A 23,018-nucleotide genomic window follows, 5' to 3' on the forward strand; every position below is an offset into this window, starting at 1 on the left:
AGAAGTAGGATAATTTGAGCCATTTGTAGCTTGAACAATACCTCATTGTTCAATGATCCCTTTGGTTTTTTGGGTCTCCATGCTAGCTGCTACCTGTATAAATGGGTTAGGAAGTAAAGTTCTTTTTTTTTAAAATTCATTCTTTGATTCTTGTGGCTTTTCACCTGGGTTTTTGTTTTTTGCCTCTATTTACTATGGTAGGATGAAAAATGTCTAATGAAGTTGGAAATAAAATTTAATAAAATAAAAATTAAAAATGGGTGGGAGGAGATTAGCCTAGTACTTTATAAGTAGTTTTTTAAGATTTCTCACAAGTTGGAGTTAAGTATTTGGAGGATCCTACTAAGATTGAGAACTTGGGAAAAGTCATTTTTTTTCAGTCAAAAATCAAACTTATTTGCAACTCAAGAACAGTTGCATCTTTCAAATGGGTTTACAACAGCTAAGAGGACCAGATCTGCAAAGTCTGAAAAGTTTTCTTTTGCCTCTTAAGTATCACTGCATTTAATTCAACTTGTCTAGTCTCAGCGCTTTTGCTTAGTTGGAGAACAGAGTGCAGGTATCCTTGGCTTCTTGCTATTATGAAATTAAGGTTACAAGACCTCTCTTGAATAGAACATATGCAGATAGAACCACTTGTAGGCCATAACAATTTTAATGGTCCCTGTGAGTTAGTTTTATATCATGCCCTCATTTTAATCATTCAACCTTATCTAATTTTTATTTGAGTTCCTTGTTCAGTCCTTCTGCACAGGCACCTGTTACAATTAGGCATTGTTACTTAATTACTGTTTGCATAGGAACTGCTGATAGAATTATTGCAGGAATGAAGGGTCATTGGGCAAAGTAGATATAGATTGGGTTATGATTGCTAACTCTTTTTAATTTTTTTATTCACACAGATAATTTTTATTTTTTGGAAGGACAAAATGATGCTTTGCTTTGTGGTAACAGTTCTGATGCAGGGTAAGACCTATTATCAAACTTTTAAAACAGCTACAACAGGTTTTGATATTGGCCTGTACATTATAATTGATTTAATGTATGTTCTACCTTATATATTGGGACTAATTTGCTCAGATACAAGTTTAATGATTACTAAGGTAAGCTCTGTCATTATTTAATTATGTCGAATTGGAAATAAATAGTTGATTGATTGGTTATATGCCATCAAGTCATTTTCAATTCCTAGCAACCAGATAGATTTTCTCCATGAGTAAATAAATAATAAAGAGACGAAAAAGAAGGTAATAGTGTCATGAAAAATCCAGAATTCCAGTGTGTTTCTGAAGTAGCTGTTTCCCATGCAAAATTGCCTCAATAATGAGAAATAACAACAAGCATGTATAGGGAGAAAGATGCTTATTAAGTATTTGAATATGAATTCATCTAATTTTATATTTTTAAGTAATTTATGAAATGAAAGTCAGTTATTTTTCTCTGAATTAGGAATGTAGATTATTATTATTATTATTTTTATTAAATTTTTATACCGCCCCCTCTCCCGAAGGACTCGGGGCGGTGAACAGCCAGAATTAAAAAGATGGCCAGGAAAAAGAATGTTTATTGACCAAAACTCTGCACAAATAATCAATTTATGAAAATAATACAATGCATTATTTGAATTATGTGCAAAAAATATGGGCATTAAAATTGTAAACCAAAATGAATAGATTTGACCTTGAAAAATAAATATTAAGGCAAACTTTAAAAAAAAATCTATCAGACTAATATAGGAATGGCATTAAGTTGAATTTAGGAATGAAAACATGAGAAACTGAAGGAAATTGAAAGCGATACATTCACTGATGCAGCAGAGAAACATAGAAATAAAGGTTCCAGCTTGTTAAGAGAATGGGCAGAAAGTGAACAAAAAGATGGGATACAGCCCTCTGGGGGGAAAATTGGGTCTAGTTCTTCCCTTTATACTCAGCTGTAGGCAAGCATGAATTCTATACATGGTAGGTATTACTAGCATTAATGAATGCACTTGTATTTATTTGTTTATTTCAGTCAATGTCCAGAAGGCTATTTTTGCATAAAAGCTGGAAGGAACCCAAACTACGGTTATACAAGTTTTGATACATTCAGCTGGGCCTTTTTGTCTCTCTTTCGACTGATGACTCAGGATTTCTGGGAAAATCTTTATCAGCTGGTGAGAGAGAATTATTTAGGTAGCAATATCTTAAGCATACCAGTTTCAAAAGAATGTTAAATGAGTGATTCAAGCATAAGTGGCATGATGCTTGGGTATCACATTTATATATTTGTTTTAAAATGTCAACTGTTATTTTTTCTCAGACTCTACGTGCTGCAGGCAAAACATACATGATCTTTTTTGTCCTGGTGATTTTCTTGGGTTCTTTCTACCTGATCAACTTGATCCTGGCTGTTGTTGCCATGGCTTATGACGAGCAGAATCAAGCCACCATGGAAGAAGCTGAGCAGAAAGAGGCGGAGTTCCAGCAAATGCTGGAACAGCTGAAAAAACATCAAGAAACAGTTCAGGTATATTTTTGATAGGAAAAACCCATAGCTGGCTTTAAATGTACAATAAGTTGATATAAATTGATAGTTGATATAAGCCTAACAGAGAACTGCTACTCTTTAAAACATGGATGAGAAGCATGATTTTCCAGATATTATTGAACTTCAACCACATTCCTCAGCCCAGCCAGCATGACCAGTGCTGAGAGTCTATTCCAACATCTGGAAAGTCATGCAGTGAAATTGTACAGTTCTCATGTTTGCCTACAGGTTTAGGGTTATCCAACAATACTCCAGTTTACTCACAGAGAAAAAGCCCCAAAATAATAATTCAGAGACTAGAATTAATTAATAAAAAGGTTAAATTGGCTACAATTAACTCATTTACTGCCTGGAGTCTCCATTAAAAGAAATAAAAAGGAGATTTCAACTGAGTTCCAAGTTAATGTTATAACCCACAAAAGAGCTAAAAGAAAGTAATACCCCTATGTACAATCTGGTATGATCAAATAAGACTGAAGGTAGTCCTCATTTAGCAACTACAATTACTTCTAGCAAAATGGTCACTAAGCAAACCATGTGACACAAAGAGAGAGAGAGATTGCAAAGATTGCTGGTTGCTACTGTCTCATTGAGATAAAGTCTTCTTGAGCAGCAGTGGCAGGGTTATCTCACCCCAACATGTATTATTGTCAGCTAAGTGTATGCACTGATTAGAAATTGATTTTTAATTACTATGTACTACCGTTGTATTTGTGAATGGTCCCTATCCAAGACAGTTATTAAATGAGGATTATCTGTACACATTGTTACAAAGCTAGAGCAAAGAAATAAAGAATATTTGACTTAGGGAGAATTCAGCTATGCAGTGGAGGCTGTTTGGGACATTATGCATTTCACCTCTTTCCTGCTTCAGTCCAGTAATTTCTGCTTGGTTATTAAAGGACCAACCCTTTTTCTAGCCCCAGGAAAGAGAGGAGCTGGGATACAATGAGACTGGTACATGATCCAAAACTCACCTCTCTCCCTCTGGATTTGTGGATTGAGAGTGTTCTCAGCCTGCTTAAGATGAGATATGTATTCTCTCTCTGTTTGCAGTTTGTGCAAGTTGCAGATAGAGCAGTATTTTTCCCTGAAAGCAAGTCGCCTTTGTTTTAATAAAACTTTTGTTACCTAAGTGTCCATTGGGATTGTAATACTGCAGCTGGCTTGCATAGCTCTATACGGATATCTGCAAAAGGATATACTTAATGTACATATACTCCAACCTAAATATATCCTACAGGGAGTTAAAAAGTGCTTGCTTCTTAATAAATATGTATTGGGTTTCAATCCTAGTAATTTACTAAGTGCCATTTTTACACAGGCCTATTCATGGGCAACTATTCATCATTGTTGCCAGTGCCATTTAGCTGGAAGTGGGGAGTAAGTTATCATTTTAATTTCCAATTGTCCCCGCTCAGGTGTTTGTGAAAGGAAGTTAAACAAGCTCTGCTGGTTGATTGGCTTTACTATTGTTTTTTTATTGTAACCTGGAATTGATTTTTGTGTCCTCAGCCATTTGTGATATGGTTTGTGGTTCTAATTATTGTTGGTTTTAATTCTTGTATGCAGCTCAGAGCCATTGATTTGAGATGGGTGGCCATATAAATTGACTAAACAGATAAACCTATCAATGCTGTGGAAACCTGAATGCTGTCATATTCCCTAGCAGCAGAAACTACGTGGCTCCTTCTGGTACTGAGCATCTTAAATGAGCTCAAGAGCCCTGGTACAAGCAGCCATGGAAAATAGTTAGCCTTGAGAAAAGCACAGCAAGCCTGCTCTAGCAAGATAGGATGCAGCTACTGTTTGGATCCCAGTGCCATTAATTTATTGTTGCTTCAGAATGGCACAGTATTAGGAATGCTGATAGGGAGCCTAAAATGAAGATTATCTTGATTGCTGTGCATAAGGCCATTCATCCTGTGGCACCAGCTGAGATGATTCCAGGTGCTTCTTTATGTTGCTGCCATGGGGACAATAGGACACCACCACAAGTAGGACACTAAAATCACTTTGCCCGGAGCCTCCCAAATATGGAACAAACCCTTCTGATACTCCATTTATTTTTTTGCTTGTTTATTTATTATTAAACTTTTCTGCCACCTATCTTGCTAGGGGTGTGAATCTAGGCAATTTACAGACATGCAATTAAAATTCACTGAAACATTAAAACAGTAAATGGGGAATCTTAAATTTAAAATGTGGTTAAAATAAAACTGAACCAGATAAAGAGGGAGAGAGCAAAGTGTGCACAGGAAGGAGATGAAGTGTTCTCTAATCCATTAGCCACCTCTAAAATGTCATGCGCCCATTGAGGCTCCAGGCTAATTGACCCAGCCATGTCTTCAGTGGCTTTTGGAAGGCCAAAAGGGTGGGTGTGCATTTTAAGGGACAGAAATCTGGTTCTTCAGACGTATGAAAAGGAGATCATCTAAATATGGATCTAGAATGGGAATACCTGGTTTAGCTAAGTAGGTAGAGAACTTGAATTGGAACTCTTTGTGTCATAAATGCCTTTTTCACTACTTGTGTTTTTATCTGGTTTCAAAAAGACCACTTAGCATACATTTCTTAAATTAGACAAATGAATGTAATATGGTAATATTTTAAGTGTAAGTGCAAGACAACAATAAATATTCTTTTTGTTTTTTTTAAATTTTTAAATATTATGCAATGTTTTTTTTTTTCCTTGTGGATTTTCATGTTAAAATTAAGAAAGCTGCTCTTTTCATAAGGCCAATAAAATATACCAATGCTACTAATGCTTCATGGCAGGCAGCGGCGATGGCTGCAGCAACTGCATCCGCAGAATCTAAAGATCCCAGCGCAAGAGGTGGAACAGGGGAACATTCAGAAAGCTCATCTGAAACATCAAAATTGAGTTCCAAGAGTGCCAAAGAAAGAAGAAATAGAAGGAAGAAGAGAAAACAAAAAGAACAATCTGGTGGAGAGGAAAAAGATGAAGATGAGTTTTATAGATCTGAATCTGAAGACAGTATCAGGAGAAAAGGTTGCCGATTCTCTATTGAAGGGAATAGGTTAACACTAGAACGGAAGCATTCTTCTCCCCATCAGGTAAACTGTGATAACTATGGAACTTGAGCATTATTGTCTCTAGAAAAAGTACAGTCTTGTTATGCTATTCTGGAAGGGACTGATCTTTTACAAAACACCACTTTTGTTCAACCTACTGGGAGGTTGAAAGCTTTTGTTTTTAAGTCTAGGGTGAGTGTTCCAGAGCAATGGTCCCCAACCTTTCCAGCTTGGTGGACTGGCGTGGGGAGGGAAGAGGAGATGGTTTTGTGTGAGTGGCATGAAGTGGGGTTTTGTGTGCGAGCACAAGTGCCCGTTGCTTGTGTGAGTGAAGTTCATGGGGTGGTGTGGGCTCGCTGCTTGTGTGGACCAGTTCCAAATGGGCTGTGGCCCAGTAGTGGAGATCCTTGTTTCAGAGAGTTAATTTTTCATGAAATGTAAACTTCACAGAGTGAAGCTGTGAAACTTCACAATATTTGAAATACCGTACTAAGGGTTTACATTAACTCCTAATAATTTTGTCATGTTTCTTATGGTCCAGTCATGAAACTTATGAAGTCTACTTTGGTGATAAATTCAGTGGCAACAGATCATAATCCTTAACATTAGTATCAAAGAGATCCATTGTATTGCAGGCAAATAATTTTAGATACTGAGAATCAAGATAAGCCAAGGCATTCATAGAGATAGTGGAAAACAATGATTTCATTTATATCAATGAGCTGGAGACTTCCTATTCAAAAAACTTATTTACATTTTTAAAAATTCAACAAGTCTGTAGTATTCTGACCTTTGTCTACAAGCATTTTTGCAAAAGAGATATTCAGATGTATGTTTAGTTAGAAGAATAATTAAATCACATTTAATTAAATGGGCTTATTCCCAAATAAGCATGGATAAAATTTGAAACCCTAGCACAGGTAGTAAACTAATTATGATCTCAGGTATTGGGAAGGAGAGTTTTAATAAATATTGAATTGTTGGATATTTGAAGGTTTTTTGTCTCACATTTCTCTCTTTCAGTAGCAGCAACTCAGTGAAATGCAAAGATAGGAACTCTTAGAGCAAAATCTATCATTAAAAAAGGACTATCTGAGACTATATTTGCATTCTGTATGTCTGTGTGGAGAAAAGAAGCCTCTCTTTTTATCGGTGGAGGTCAGGACGTAGATGGTGTGCTAACTTTCTATCCATTTGTCTTTTCTTTCAGTCTTTGCTGAGCATGCGTGGCTCACTATTTTCCCCACGGCGCAACAGCAGAACAAGCCTTTTCAGCTTCAGAGGTAGAGCAAAGGATATAGGATCAGAGAATGACTTTGCTGATGATGAACACAGCACTTTTGAAGATAATGATAGCAGAAGAGATTCTCTCTTTGTGCCGCGCAGACATGGTGAACGGCGCAACAGTAACATTAGTCAGGCCAGTAGGTCATCCAGGATGCTGGCAGTGTTTCCAGTGAATGGGAAGATGCACAGCACTGTGGATTGCAATGGGGTAGTTTCCTTGGTTGGTGGACCATCTGTTCCTACATCGCCTGTTGGACAGCTTCTGCCAGAGGTGATAATAGATAAACCAGCTACTGATGACAATGTAAGGAAGTTTTAAATAGTTCAGGCATGGTGACCTTTTCTTAATGCACCAGCCAGTGTTTCTACACAATGGAATCCCTGGGAATGATCCTTGGTTGGTCAAGCTGTGAATGCTCCTGCATCTTGTAATATTTTTTTTTATCTACTACTAATAAAATCAGTCTTAAACATTAATATTTGCAATACAGTGGGGGGGGGAACATCTGGAAAATGTGCAAAATATTTTGCTTTGTGTGTTTTATATTCAGAAAAAAACCTTGCCATATCTTATTTAATCTGGCTCTGAATTAATTGTGTCTGGCCAGGAACATCTTTCTCCGTAACCAAAAGGAAGTTAAATCTTTTGATGCCATATGGATTCTGCCTTGGTTGTGAACATTTGATTACATTCTGTCTCATGAACATCATTACAACATACAAACAATATGGCTAAAAGTTCTGGTTCCCCAAACATTGGTAAAATCACTCCAAAATTTCACTTTATATATTGAGCATTTTCATGCGTCTTTTAATCTGATGTTTAATCTTTGGCTGATGAAACAAATATATCTAATTGAAATACCATATACATACATTTCAAGTCACAGTGTGCCAAATATGTGTTTTCCTAGACACACATTTTATCTTTCTATATACAAAAAATTGGATCTTTTATGCCAATTTGGAGAAACATGACAATGCTGGATATGATTTTTCATTTCCTTTGATTAAGCCTGAATGAAAAGCTTGCTGTCCATCTTAAATACAAAAAATAAGCAAGTGACATGTCATTATTTCCCCACATCATCTAATGTTTATTGATAACCTGGAATTTATGCCGTAATCCTACATATGGGAAATGTTCACAAGTAAATGATTATAGATTTATAGCTGATGACTGATCAATTGCAATTTATTTTTTCTCCCACAAAGTGTCATTTTTTTTAAAAAAAGGTATGAGGATGTTTACAGAAGATAGCATAAATCTCAACTGTAGTTATATATAGGTGTAAATTTGGCAAAGTTTAATATGTTTTCCAAGGCTACAATCCTATGCAGTGGATGCAAATCTCAATGAAATTCAGGTTGAAATGGATAGGTAAGTGGGAATTTGCAAAGCTAACAAGGATAAACAAGACAGGTTGAGAAATAAATTTGAAACAATCATGGAAAGTTTCTTGAGGATCATTTGAGAAGGATAACAATGAAGTTGTCGAAATGACAACGCGTTTCTTACAATTATCTAACAGTGTACTGAAATACCAGGTTAATAATTCAATAAGTAGCAAATGTTTGGCATGAAAAATTAAACATAATTCAAAAGCATGATGCATGGGCGTCTTCTAAATAAGAGGTTCTATGTATGACTGGTTATCTTGAACTGCCATTTTTAGGATGATCTTACATTATACCCTCTGTTTTTTCAGGCTACAACAACAGAAACAGAATTGAAAAAAAGAAGATCGAGCTCTTTCCATATTTCTATGGACTTTTTGGAAGACCCCACACTAAAAGAAAGAGCCATGAGTGTGGCTAGTATACTCACAAACACTATGGAAGGTACAGATGTAGTGATGGCAAGGGATTCAGCTAGCAAGAGGTTCACTTTTTTAAATCTAGGGTCGGGATGATCAAACAAATCAGGCACAAAACTGAATGCACAGACAAAAATATAAGGAATAACCATTATTTTTTTACAAGTGAGCTTATTGGGGGAGGGAGAAATCCTACATTTTGTAATAACAATAGCAAGCTTCAATAATATAAGAACAATTCATGTTTCTGGTTCCAAGCAGTACCAATCTTTAAACAGACCTCCATAGTGGCTAACATAGGAGTTGCCTCATCATATATAAATTTCTATAGTATGTGAACAATTTCATAGGAAGACCTCTTCTGGGCTATACCAAATTCCAGTATCCTGTGTTCTATAATGATCATCAGACATCTCTGGGAAGCCCACAACCAAGTTTTGATTATAACAGTTCTCCCCACTAATGTTCCCTGACAAGCAAATGTCATGGTTTTCATGTAAATAGTCAATTATGGCTAATACACATAAATGAGTTTATTTTCCACAAATTTAATTGCTTTTTTAAAGCCATCAGAGCTAGAGACCATACTGGTCTCACCAAATTCTGTAGTTGCCTATCCTGAATTTTCTTCTAATAAGTTTTCTCTGGTGATCTTGGGTTCTAATATGGAAGAGAATAATACAATAATAATGTTTACTTATACTCTTGCATCTATTCTCCTCATAACTTTTTTAAACTAATCCCATCCCAAATTGTAGTGTTTCTTAACAAAGAAGTTATCTTGATATTTACATAATTATTTGATTTTTTATTACCCACTTTCTAATTTTAGAGATCCCTTTTTTAAATATGGTGATCTGAACTGAAGACATGGCAATGAGACTCTGGGCCTGCATCTTGAGAATTAACTTTCTTTTGAGTAGACATAGAGTAGTAAAACTGTTTATATTCTCACATGTCCAAATCTCTCTTCCAATATAACTGAATCTTCTTCTTTTTTCTTTATTTATACTTAAAAGTTGAAAAAACAAAACAAATAAAAGATAACTTTTTGCTTTGTGTTACAATGATAACCTTTCGCTGTGTTTTTAAACAGAACTTGAAGAGTCACGACAGAAATGCCCACCTTGCTGGTACAAATTTTCAAACATTTTCTTAATCTGGGACTGCTGTCCGGGTTGGCTGAAAGTGAAGCATGTTGTTAACATCATAGTGATGGATCCATTTGTTGACCTCGCTATAACAATTTGCATCGTTTTAAATACGTTGTTCATGGCAATGGAACATTACCCAATGACAGAAAGATTTGCGGAAGTCCTTAATGTTGGAAACTTGGTGAGTTTGAATATTGTACCTTTAATTGATATTTCTTCTAATGATGTTGTTAATAACAGCACTAAGTGAAGAGTTAAAATCTCTTTTAAAATAAATGAGTGGCCTTAATTACTGGATAGATATGGTTAGCGATATACACTGAATACTATTTTTAAAAAAACAGTATACAGTAATTTTGTGTCCATATATATCAAAACAAGAGAATTTATTTCATTGTGATAACAAAGGAAGTGAAACAATGTCTTTAAAGAATGTTTTAAAATGTAAAATATTGGGATTACCAAAATATTAGCATTTTATTAATCAAAACATTAATATTTCATATGTTGCTGTATATCACTTATGACACTTAGAATAAAAGTACATTGATAATGCAACAATCACAGTATAATAGTTTGACACTTTTTGGACAAGCAAATTTCTGAATTTATATGGCCCTAGTAAACTCAATCAAGCCTTCATCTCACCTAATTTCTAGATTACAAATTATTTCTGATGCTCACTGCAACCTAAATATCAAGGTACCAGAACAAATTCATGAGTATTAAGCTCCCTTTATGGCATTCCAATTTCTCATTGTTCATATAGGAACCTACCCATTATTAGTGCAATCTTGCACTAATTGCAAGCTAATTGTGGAGTTTCTTCCTCCCAGAGTTTTCACTGCTGATGATTTTAAGTCACTTTTCCTAATTGCCTTTAAACTGAAACTATGTAATCTAATTTTACTTTACCAACTGGGATCAATGTAAGTAAAAATTAAACTCACATTGAAATGACACAAAAAGGAGCAGTTTAGAACCAGCAGAAGAAAAATATTACAGCCAAGTATGTGAGGGAAGAAGCTGAAAGGTGAAAATTGTCATTTCCAGATTGTTACAAAATATAAAACTATGTCTGCACGCACATTTAAAGCTGATCTTTGATTGCTGCCCATCGAATTACCATTCTGAGTAGTGTGTTGTTCTAAGGGAAATAAAAGACAGTCCAATCCTAACATTTGTAGCTATCTTTATAGTTGCTATGGATAGTGGAATAAATCATTGTTCTACTGTTCAAAATCTCAACAAATTATTAGCAGAGAAAACCTCATGCAAATTTCCAATATCATTCCTTCAGTTCCCACGTGCTGTTTTAAAATGATACTAAAGAACATAACATGTTTGGAGACATAATGAATAAGAAAATCAGAATAAATCTATCAAATGCATTTGTAAGCTTTTGGAAATTGATAAATCTGCCTGTCACGTTTTAGGTTTTCACTGGAATCTTCACAGCAGAAATGTTTCTTAAACTAGTAGCCATGGATCCATATTATTATTTCCAAGAAGGCTGGAATATTTTTGATGGTTTTATTGTCACCCTTAGTTTGGTTGAACTTGGCCTAGCAAATGTGGAAGGACTCTCAGTTCTCCGATCGTTCAGACTGGTAAATTGTTTCATTTAACAAATACAAGCATATGTACATCATCTTTACACATTCAGGATGCTAAAATTAATTGATTTTGATGTTGAACCACAATTTTGAAACCGAATACTCTTCTTTCTTAATGCTCAAAATTCTGAGGCTTGTATCTGATAGCAATAATTTGAAGAGTCATATGTCTGGAAGATAGCCACTGCAAATCCTTCAGATCTGTTCCAGAAAGATTGGGATTGTAGTATGGCAGAAGGGGAAACAATACAAAAAATTGTTGAAAAATGGGAAGGTAGCTTGAATTATGTCCAAACATATTCCCTTACTGGAAATCTCTGCTAGAAAAAAAGATCATTTAGCAAAATCCTTGATTTTCATCTTCTGTTATTTCTCTCAATGATGAGACTCGCTTGATACATATAAAACTAAGATTCTTAGCTTTTTTATTGAAGTAGCTTGAATGGCATATATGAGCTATATGGTTCAATAAAAGTTGGTTGCACTTTGAAACTAATTATTTGACTTGTATTAGTAAAATCCATTCATAAAATTAGTCTTAAATGTAAAAAGGATTTCAGTTTTAAACTCTAAATTATAATGGGGTCTCACTGGAAGAAAATGAATGAAATAGTCTTCATTTTTAAATAATTATGGTTGTATTTCAGTGTTGTAAAATATGAATACCAATTTATTTCAGTGTAATTTGGCTCCATCTGGTTATTTTTAACTAATTTGTCTTGTTACTTACTAAACTTTTTTGTTTTTCAGTTGCGAGTTTTCAAATTGGCTAAATCTTGGCCAACACTAAATATGCTGATCAAAATTATTGGCAACTCTGTTGGTGCTTTGGGAAATCTGACTTTGGTCCTGGCCATCATTGTCTTCATTTTTGCTGTGGTTGGTATGCAGCTCTTTGGTAAAAGCTACAAGGAATGTGTGTGCAAGATTGCAAAAGATTGTGAACTCCCTCGCTGGCACATGAATGATTTTTTCCACTCTTTCTTGATCGTGTTCCGAGTTCTTTGTGGAGAATGGATAGAAACCATGTGGGACTGTATGGAGGTTGCAGGTCAAGCCATGTGCCTTACAGTCTTCATGATGGTTATGGTGATTGGAAATTTAGTGGTATGTAATTTTTTTAAAAAAATATAAATATTTATTCTAGACCATATTAAGAAGTATTGTCTCTTTAAATCTCTTAAGACATCCTCTTTTCAAACAGAATGACTTTTCATGCAATTGTCAAACATTCATTGAAACACAAGAAGTGTTTGGTAAATAAAATATATATTTGCCAACCTATGAAAATACAGTGATGCTTAAAAGCTTGTGAATCTTTTTGAATTTTCAAACTTTTCCTTAATAAATAAAAGAAGTAGTACAATTATTTTAACACATTTGTTTAATTGAGTTCTCTTTTAGGTTTAGAAATTTACAAATTTTTACAAGTTTTAGGATTTATATGGAGAACAGATCACATTTTAGGTTCTATCTGTGAATATTGAATACTGAATATTCAGTACATTTACAAACTTTGAAACACCACTGTAGTTCCCCTCTTATACACCATGACTGTTGTATCTACATTCCTTCAAACTAGGTACTTATTCTGATTAAGATAAATACGCTATCAATTACTACAATCAAGTTTCAAAGCTGAACATCAGTAGGAACAGAAACATACAAGCTAGACAATTTTTGTTCATGAAGTCAATCTTTCCTTCAAGTTTCATAAATTAGGAGGAAATCTTTACCGAATGCAGTGGGCCTCCATAAGCAGTGATCTTCTAAGGCAGTGCTACAGAACTTCTATTGCCTCAAATGTAGCTCTGGGTTTTCGGCGACTTAGTCAAAACCAGGTGCTATTTTGGGAGGAGAGTTTCATAAGTGAAATGGATTCCATAAACATCTGTACCTGTTCCACCCTAAATAATGCTTTGATGTGTGAACCCAGATTGCCTGGATATGTGTGTGCATGTGTCCTCTTGGTCTTTATCTTGGTTAGCATAGCCTTAAATGTATACATTCTCTCTGTTTTTATCATGTGGAATTAATGAACTAGGTTTTAAATCTATTTTTATAATGCGTGATTAATGAACTAGGTTGTAAGTCTGTAAACCAAGGATGAATTTCAAATAGATCATTTCAACATATAGTATCTGCTAATCAAAACCAAGAATGAATTTTCCTTCTTTTCTTTAGGTGCTGAATCTCTTTTTGGCCTTGCTCTTGAGCTCATTTAGCGCAGATAACCTTGCTGCTACAGACGATGATAATGAAATGAACAATCTCCAGATTGCAATGGCGAGGATTGATAAAGGAGTAGATTTTATGAAAAGGAAAATCCGTGAGTTCATCCAGAAATCCTTTGTCAAAAAGCAAAAAGCTCTAGATGAAATCAAACCTCTCGAGGAGCTCCACAATAAGAACAGCTGCATCTCTAATCACACCATAGAAATCGGCAAAGAGATTGATTTTTTTAGAGATGGAAATGGAACCACCACCAGTGGCATAGGCACCGGCAGCAGCGTGGGAAAATACTTGGTAGACGAAAGTGATTACATGTCGTTCATTAACAATCCAAGCTTGACGGTGACTGTACCAATCGCTGTTGGAGAATCTGATTTTGAAAATTTAAATACCGAGGAATTCAGTAGTGAGTCTGATTTGGAAGAAAGCAAAGAAGTAAGATTGGAAATGCTACTAATGTACATGGTTCAGGGGATAAGAAATATTTCTGAGATAGGGGAGTATATTTCAAAGATTAGACAGTATGAAATATTGTCATGCAAATGGATTAGAATATAAAATCTGCCTCCAATGAATCCTTGGAGAATATTCCTCATTTAACAGTTACCTTGTTTTAAGCAACTGTTGCTAAAGACTAATTTTTTTCAACAACAAAAAATCATTTTATAACTAATACATGTATTTATGACCAAATTTCTGCAGCTGTGATTTCAGACCATCTCTCACATTTATTCTTTTTCACTCTTGTTTTCTCTTTCTCTCTCTCACTCTCCCCTCTTTGTCCCCCTCCCTCCGTCCCTCGTATTCATTTAGCAATCATTTCATTTCCAATTTAAGGGACAGACTGTGGTTGCTAAACAAGAAAAGTACAAATGTATAGTAAGTAAGAATAGTAAGTAAATTAAAGAGACACTTAAAAGGGAATCTACCATCTATTCACTAATGTTGCTTCTATAAATCCAATCCTTTCTTATACCATAATCCAAATTAGTAGGAAAATGAAATTTTTGAAATGATAGCACAGAGATTTGAGTAGCCTTCAGCCTACAGTCATGCCAGCCACATGACCACAGAAGCCATGTGTTCGGACAACGCTGGCTCCTAGAGTCAGGCATGACTTGCAGGTCAAACCTTTACCTATTTTGAGGAGAGGGTATTCAAAAAAAAAAAAAGAGTACCACAATATTTTGATAATACCCAAGTTAATTTCAGTACCTTAGTTACAATCAAGTTATAAAGACTGTTGAAAACAATAGTTGCTTGAAACTAACCTGGTTTTCCAGGAAACATGGTGAACCAACTATCAGCTAATCCAGTTAAGAAAGTGCTCATATAAAAAAATCATTTCCGTCTCCTTGCTGTTGTTGGGCTATAGAAACAAAAATCCTCTCTCCCTCATGCTAAATCTTTAACACTTCTATTTCATTTCTATGAAAGGAAGCTATGTGGGGGATAGAAAGAGAGAGAGGGAGGGAGGGAGGGAGGGAGGAAATGTCCAAGCTACTTTGTCACCATCACCACTTGCATATAATTAACTCTAATGTATAATTATACCATATTAGAAATTTATATGTGTGTCCCACAATATTTGTAACTATAGTGTACTGTTATAGTGGCTAGAATAGTAAGTCGTCAGTGAATTCTCAGTGAAACAAATAAATGTCAGAAATCCTATATTAAAATGCAGTCAGGGGGTGATCTAGATAGTAATTGTTTTCAGGTTCTTGTCACTCTTTCCAGCTCAACTCAGACAAAGCAAGGACTATTAGGAGAGGGGAGATTAAAATTGATCAGAGTTGTCTTGTTTTCCTCTGCTTTTTGGCATGAGTCTAGAAATGTGCAAAATACCAGTGGTATTTTTTTTTTTATAAAACTACTATCTTGAAACAGAATAGCTTGTTTAAATCCAGGAGCTTGGAAGTAAGAATAGATACAAGTTTCCATCAAAGGGAGAACAAACAGTCCACAAATTCCCATATGACAAATTAGCTGGGTTCCATTTCAGGCAGACCAAAAATGCAGGCTCCATTCCTGAAATCTTTTGCTTTGACCAGCCCTAGAGCCAAATTTGTACTGGCACCATTTTGTGTGGGTGATCTCCTGAGTTCTATAGTGCAACCTATTAAAATCTGTGGCAAAGTATTCCCTGATCTGTAATGATAATAGAAATCCATAATAACATGACTACTTAAAAAAATAACTACTGCAATGTGAGAGTTCAGAGCAGGGGTGAAATCTAAAATTTGTTAACTACCGGTTCTGTGGGCATGGCTTGGGGGGGGGGGGTAATGTGACTGGGTGGGCGTGGCCATTTTTTTTTTTTTTTACTTTTAAAACCATTTTTTCTACAACCTCTTCGGCTAAGACGTTGTAAAAAAATGCTTTCAAAAGGCTCTGACGATCCAAGCTGAGTTCCCTGATCGGCAGAGGCTCAGGGAACTCAGTTTGGATCGTCAGAGCATTTAAAAGAAAAAAAGGGTTTTTTTTCTTTTAAATGCTCTGACGATCTGCCGATCAACTCAGCTGGGATCATCAGAACATTTAAAAGAAAAAAAGGGTTTTTTTCTTTTAAATGCTCTGACGATCCAAGCTGTGTTCCCTGAAAGCCTCTGCTGATCAGGGAACTCAGCTGGGATTGTCAAAGCATTTAAAAGAAAAAAAACCTTTTTTTCTTTTAAATGCCTTTGACGAGCCGCACGATCATCAGAGGCTTTTCTTTTTTACTTTTAAAAGCATTTTTTGGCCGAAGTTGTAGAAAAAATGCTTTTAAAAGTAAAAAAAAAAAAAGCCTCTGATGATTGTGCGGCTCAGCTGGGCATGGGAGGGGGGGGTGGGGATTTTTGCTACCGGTTCTCCGAACCACCCGCCTCCATCACTACCGGATCAGGTGATCCGGTCCAAACTAGGAGCATTTCGCCCCTGGTTCAGAGTATTATTTTTTTAAGTGTGGCATACTTCCTGGTAAAAACTGAAAACAACTAACAGGCTTTTACCACTTTATAGCGATTCAGAAGTTGATTATTTTAAAGATCTGAGTGCAGCTGTATTTTCCATCTTCTCCTTCCTGTTTAATTGGATTCTTCTTTTGTATTTGATTCCACATCTTTATAAGAAAGCAAAAAAACCCAAAACCTCTGGATAACTGAGCAGAAACAGAAAATGGTTATCTAATCAGCTATTCTTTCTTTTCATTTTCTCTTCCCTCCCATAGGCTTTTATCTTTATTATTTTGGAGTTGCCATGAACATTTTCATCAGTAATCTTCCTCTCTGCTTTTATTTGGACTCCTACATTTTTTTTATTCCTTCTCATATTCCCTCTTTTACTTCTTTAGTCCTTAGTTCTTTCAATAGAATTAATGCAGTAACCATTAATGCAGTCTATCTCCAGGAGATTTCCAGTTTAATATGTTTCCTTCTTTCTGTACTTCAAATGTTCTATATGATATTCAACCATCATTGTATTCAAAACGCGGTTAGCCTCATTGTTCTCTGGTTACTAATTACAGCTATTGTGTAAAATGCTGTTATTTTCCTCAAGGCACAAGGCTATTGTTGTGTAACCATAACTTAGCATTAGGCTTTAATTAACTTTGCCTCAGAAATGGAATTTACCAGATACCATTAAGAAATCACTAAACATTCACAGACCTGTTTACTGAATGCAGACTTACATGATATTGAGCAGTAAATCATCCTTTGTCCATCCATGTGCTAAATTGGCATCTATTTCAGAATAATGTTCCTATTTCTGATTAACGTTTATCATTTTTTCAAAGAGACTATATAACATCTTAAAAGGACATCTAATGATGGCTCGTCTTTTTTTAATCAGGTATTTTAGACTGTGTTAATTACATTTTTTTTCTTCTTTGACAGAAACTAAATTCTTCTAGCTCATCAGAAGGGAGCACAGTTGATATTGGGCTGCCTGCTGAAGAACAACCAGTGGTAGAACCTGAGGAAGCTCTCGAACCTGAAGCTTGTTTTACAGAAGGTCAGGGAAGATTAAGTATCCAACATTTTTGTTAGTTTATTCCTAGAAGACATACATATTTGAAAAGAATACAAAGCATGTTTTTTCCCTTCACTAAACCGGGAGATAGGGGCGGGCAGCGTGTGATGCATCCGGCCCGCGGGCCATGAGTTTGACATTCCTGCACTACATAGACCTCCTTATTGAAAGATAGGATATAATTCTACTTAATAACATAGGAAAATCATCATGAAGAGGCTACAGTTCATTGTCAGACAGTCTTAGATCAAGAAATGTAAAACTTCTTTGTTTCTCTTTCACCTTTTTAACATTTAATACATTTTAGGTTGTGTACGAAAATTCAAGTGTTGTCAAGTTAGTGTAGAAGATGGAAAAGGAAAGCTATGGTGGAATCTCAGAAAAACCTGTTTCCGAATAGTTGAACACAATTGGTTTGAAACCTTCATTGTCTTTATGATTCTCCTTAGTAGTGGTGCTTTGGTAAGTGAAACTTTAAAAAAAAAATGAAGGGGGGAGGGTTACATTATAATTATAAAACTATTTGCAATGTCTAAAACAAAATCAAATGAAATGGGTTTTTTTTTGGAACTGGAGAAGCCTTTGAATGGATTATATCCTTTATACCTGGAGGAGGGGAAGGTACAATTTTGTGGGTAGATTAAAGAACTGTTTTTGCCATTGAGAACTACACTAATGGGTAGTGCCATGGAGAGGCATTTCAGCATTTTTAATACAACTTTATTACATTTCAGCCATTGCATCAATATTCTATTTGAAATCAGCTATCATTATTTGACAATTTCCCACTAAATTCAGCCATGAATAATGTAATCTGGGAGTGTTTTGAGGGCCACAAAAGTGATCATTCCATTATAATACAGATTAAATCTTGTGGGTTACCATTTTCAGGCCTTTGAAGACATATACATAGAACAGAGGAAAACCATCAAGACCATACTGGAATATGCTGACAAAGTCTTCACTTACATCTTCATTCTTGAAATGCTTCTGAAATGGGTAGCATATGGATATCAAACATACTTTACTAATGCCTGGTGCTGGCTGGATTTCTTGATTGTTGATGTAGGTATCCCATATTATTTATGTTTACAAGTAGAATCTGTAGTAAAATTTTACAGTATAAAGCAGGCAGGTCCAATCCAAAGCCCAAAGACTGCCAGAGACCCCAGACAGTTAGTAATGCAGCCCCATAAGATCATAAATGTGTAATGTTATTATGTGATTTATATACATTAATTATAGCATATTTTACATGCGGCCCATAACAATTTCTCTTCACTCAATGCAGCCAAGACAAACCCAAAAGTTGGACAATCATGGTATAAAGTAATCTTGTTTAGGATTTCAGCCAGCTAGCCAGCTTCCCCTCCATGCCCCAGTAGTTTGTTAAAGTTTTTTCATTTCGTTAACTTTCCCAGTTTTCTACCTTCTCTTTTTGACCTTCTCTTTGTATTATTTATGGTTTACACCTACTCCTACTATTTGGGATAGTCTTGTTTGGGCTACATAATAATCCATTATCAGAATCAATTTTCTTGCTATGTAGGGTATTTTGTATTAAACTCTTTAAAAATTGCCACAACTTGTTCTCTTTTTGCAAAGTGAATTGTTGTTTATTTTGACCAATATGTCATTGAAAAACTTGACTTCTATTTAATGTTTCACACTTTCAGGAGACCAGAGTCTGTTATTTAAAAAATGGAAGTCAGATCATAGACCGCTCTCCAAGCAACTTATAAGAATAGCCTGAGTCTATGTAACATTTCCTTAAAGGCCACACTCAAGTTCCTGAATCCAAGTCCTGCAAAAAAACCTAGGGTGATTTGGCAGATATTACCAGGATGTAAACTTAGCCAGATTAATCATATTAGCACTCCAGTGTATATAATGCCAAAATTGACATACTGAAAAGCTAAAATAACTTGTATATAAACCCAGTCATGGCTCATTTAATAAATTCTAATTTAAACAAAATATAGTTTAGCAAATTGTGCTAGCAACCAATTCTTCCCACCCCTACATACCCTAGTACAAACCTGATGTTGAAGGATTTCAAGTTCATGGAAGAACCTGCTTATCTTTGGGATGTCTCCTGTTTTATAGTTCCTTCAATGTGCATTCCTAAAAAATGCTACAGCTTTAAATACAAAAGGATGCAAAGGATAATTTTATTTATCTTTTTTTTTTCACCCCACAGGTATCTTTGATAAGTTTAACAGCAAATGCGCTGGGTTATTCAGAACTTGGTGCCATTAAATCCCTTAGGACACTAAGAGCATTGAGACCTTTAAGAGCCTTATCAAGATTTGAAGGGATGAGGGTAAGAAAAAAACAAGAAGAAGTTTAATGATAAATAAAATGCATGCCTAAGTCTAATGAATGTTCCATGCATGTCCTGTGGAGAATGATCAATCCATGCAAAAATGCTGCCCTTTCATACAATTGCATATTTATCAGTAGTAGATAAACAAAATATTTCATTAGCTAAATATAAGCCTTTTTTAATACTACATATTAGCAGGGTGATTTATATTACTTTACTTTCTAGCCAATTTGAGGAGTTTGTTCTTAAATAAAAGCACATTTGCTAATAGGAACTTCAAAAGTTAGTCAATTTGGTTTGATTTTCTTCTGAATATTTTTATTTCATAAACAAAGTTTATGTTACGCAGCTGTTTAAAACAGCATGCTGTGCTCAAAAAAATTGGACCTAAGTATTGAAATTAATAGGGGAAAAAACCAGGTCTCATCAAAATGAATGGAATACACACAGGCTACATTTAGGCTTTCATTCAGCTGGTCATATTTGACTAGCATCAGTTTTCCAAATAAGATCAGGTCTCAGTTATTTTACAGTAAACCATTTAAATATTAGTAGCATTCAAAGGTAATTATTAATTGAGCTGTACAGAGATATTTTTATAATCTTTAAATGTAATATGATCTCCTTAATTGGACTAAACTTGTTAAATGGCTAATTAACCAAACAATTCAATTGATTCTTTTTTTCCCCACACTAGCTAATAATTCTCAATAGAGTTAAAATAATTCCAGCATTATCTACACAAATCATGCATTATTATTCGGTTGCTTTCTGGGTAAGTCAGGATCCTGTCTTAATTCCTATCTCAGAAAAGATTCTTATGTCTTATCCCTGTTTTCTTGTCTTTCTTAAAGTTAGTAGTTGAATTTGTGACTGTACTGAAATCAGTAGTGAAACTCAAAATATTTCTGTGAAAATATGAATTTAGTCTCTGCATACAACCTAATTCAAACTGCATGTTGTTCAAACGTTATTTTTAGAGTATGTTTTTTGCCACTTCATGGAAACATAAGAGGAAACAGCTTTTGAATAATGATAAAAGAACCCATCTAGCGAGATGAACAGCTAATAATAACATGCTGTTTATGTAGTATTTAGATTAAAAAACAAATACAAAAAATCACCAATACATGAAATGAGATTCAGATTGGAGCTCATTTCCTCACATTGTATCCATCAGGTTGCATACCTTTTCTTCAAAATTTCTAAAAAGAAATATTGTAAATTGAAACTGACTCGATACATGAATTTCAGGTGCATCTAACCACCCCTTAATTTCAACAAATTCCTTTAAACAAGAAATTCATGAATTGAGAAGTCAGCAGTGGAATAGGGTAAGAGCTGGTCAATTCCTGTAGTGTTCACGAACATTCATTCAGTTTTCAACTGACTGTTTGGTTTATCCATGTTCATACTTCTTTTTCTTTACTATTCATGAACATTCTTGCAAATATGTTTTGTTGACACAATTGTTTGGGAAACTGTTGTGCTTTGTACTCCTTCCTAATTAATCTTCAGAAATGGCAATAATGCTTAATGTTCATGTAATATGTGCACAAGAATATGGCAATATGAAAAATTACTTTAATACATATCTGCTTCATAAGACAGGACATAAGAATGCATTTGGTTTCATTTTTACATTCAGAAACAATTTTGCTAGTTAAAGCTTTCTAAATGGAAAGGAGGTGTCATGTATACACACTGGTATCAGTTATTCACCATTTTCTATGGGTCTTCCTCCTTGAAAAAGCCCCTCTCATTGAACCAAGGAGCAAAGGAAATCAGATTTGATTCTAATGATAGAATCGTTGCAGCCAGAACTAAAGAGATATAATAATAATAAAGGATAAAGTCTGCAAAGAATTTACCAAGTCCATAGCACTTGGCCAAAATTTAAAAAGAATACACATTCATAGAAATCAGTATATCTGTTAATGAATGATTCGTGAACAGGAAAAGAATTCACATAAACTACTGAAATACTTAACTGACCAGCTCTGTGGAGTCACTAACAGCTACCACACAAACTTTCCCCAACAGTTTTATTCTGAAGGGAACAAGGGAAGAATGGGCTGGTGGCGAAGAAATATCTCCTGCAAACCATTAATACCTCTTTGCTCTCTTCAAGGGGAGCAGTGGTTCAATGATATACATCAGAGAATTGGGGTTCGACTATTATCTGTGCGGCAACAGATTGTGGAGTAAGAACATCTTTAGATATTAGGTACTAGCAGTTTTCTATTTGGGGGAAAATAAGGATTCACAACTTCTGTTGGTCTTTTGGGCCCTTTATTTCTATTATGCCTCAACGTATAATATTTTTTCTGCAATGCAGCATACAGCCTGATGCTGAGTATGGGCTTGGGGAACTCCAATGCCATGATCATTCAAGAGCCATATAAATCAAATTAAAAAAAAAAAATCTAAAAGCCTTGAGACTTGAGTTGCGCTTATATACTAAGCAAATTTATAGTTTCAAATTCAGGAGATGTCTTATTATTTGGAAGACAAAAGAGCATATACAAATTGCTAAGAAACTAATGAGATTCCCAGTGAGCCCTCACAGAAAAAGCTACAAAGAAAATGCTTGTACATAGATTTTTACAGTAGATAAGTGGCATTTAAATGAAAGTGAGATCTAGTATCAATATTATTCTATAAATTACATTCTTATAAATATTTCATTTAATTCATTGGCAGAATGGGTAATAAAGAACTTTAAATAGTTTTTCCATTCAAAGTTTAGTTTGAGTTGTTCCCAAATATCAGGTACTAGTTTTTACATATTTGCATACTTACATTTAAATGTGGGACTTTAAAATTAACATTATATGATTTTTCTGTTCAAAAACTGGTAAAAATTATTTCTACGCAGAAGACTACCCCAAGGCCTAAGGACAATGTAAGTCTGTGACATATGACAAACTTCTTTTAATATTTATAAAATACCTGTTCATAAGCAAAAGAAAAAATAACCAAAATTCAATATTTTTAAAAAATCATA

At 34.8% G+C, this 23,018-nt stretch overlaps 1 protein-coding gene across 1 annotated transcript in view; it reads left to right on the forward strand.

Moving 5' to 3' along the window:
- The window catches only part of LOC139327205 (sodium channel protein type 1 subunit alpha), a 57,667-nt gene that overhangs the window by 15,907 nt on the left and 18,742 nt on the right, over nucleotides 1-23,018 (forward strand). The window contains exons 7-20 of the mRNA XM_070956933.1: nucleotides 903-966; nucleotides 2,014-2,155; nucleotides 2,302-2,508; nucleotides 5,308-5,607; nucleotides 6,776-7,156; nucleotides 8,562-8,694; nucleotides 9,766-10,004; nucleotides 11,260-11,433; nucleotides 12,190-12,546; nucleotides 13,624-14,106; nucleotides 17,550-17,667; nucleotides 17,993-18,147; nucleotides 18,577-18,750; nucleotides 19,886-20,008. Coding sequence (XP_070813034.1) covers nucleotides 903-966; nucleotides 2,014-2,155; nucleotides 2,302-2,508; nucleotides 5,308-5,607; nucleotides 6,776-7,156; nucleotides 8,562-8,694; nucleotides 9,766-10,004; nucleotides 11,260-11,433; nucleotides 12,190-12,546; nucleotides 13,624-14,106; nucleotides 17,550-17,667; nucleotides 17,993-18,147; nucleotides 18,577-18,750; nucleotides 19,886-20,008 — 3,050 coding nt within the window. The remainder of the gene's footprint in view (nucleotides 1-902; nucleotides 967-2,013; nucleotides 2,156-2,301; nucleotides 2,509-5,307; nucleotides 5,608-6,775; nucleotides 7,157-8,561; nucleotides 8,695-9,765; nucleotides 10,005-11,259; nucleotides 11,434-12,189; nucleotides 12,547-13,623; nucleotides 14,107-17,549; nucleotides 17,668-17,992; nucleotides 18,148-18,576; nucleotides 18,751-19,885; nucleotides 20,009-23,018) is intronic.

This window comes from Pituophis catenifer, unplaced genomic scaffold (genome assembly GCF_029215685.1).
Source record: "Pituophis catenifer annectens isolate HBS135680 unplaced genomic scaffold, rPitCat1.0.hap2 SCAF_1, whole genome shotgun sequence".
NCBI lineage: Eukaryota > Metazoa > Chordata > Lepidosauria > Squamata > Colubridae > Pituophis > Pituophis catenifer.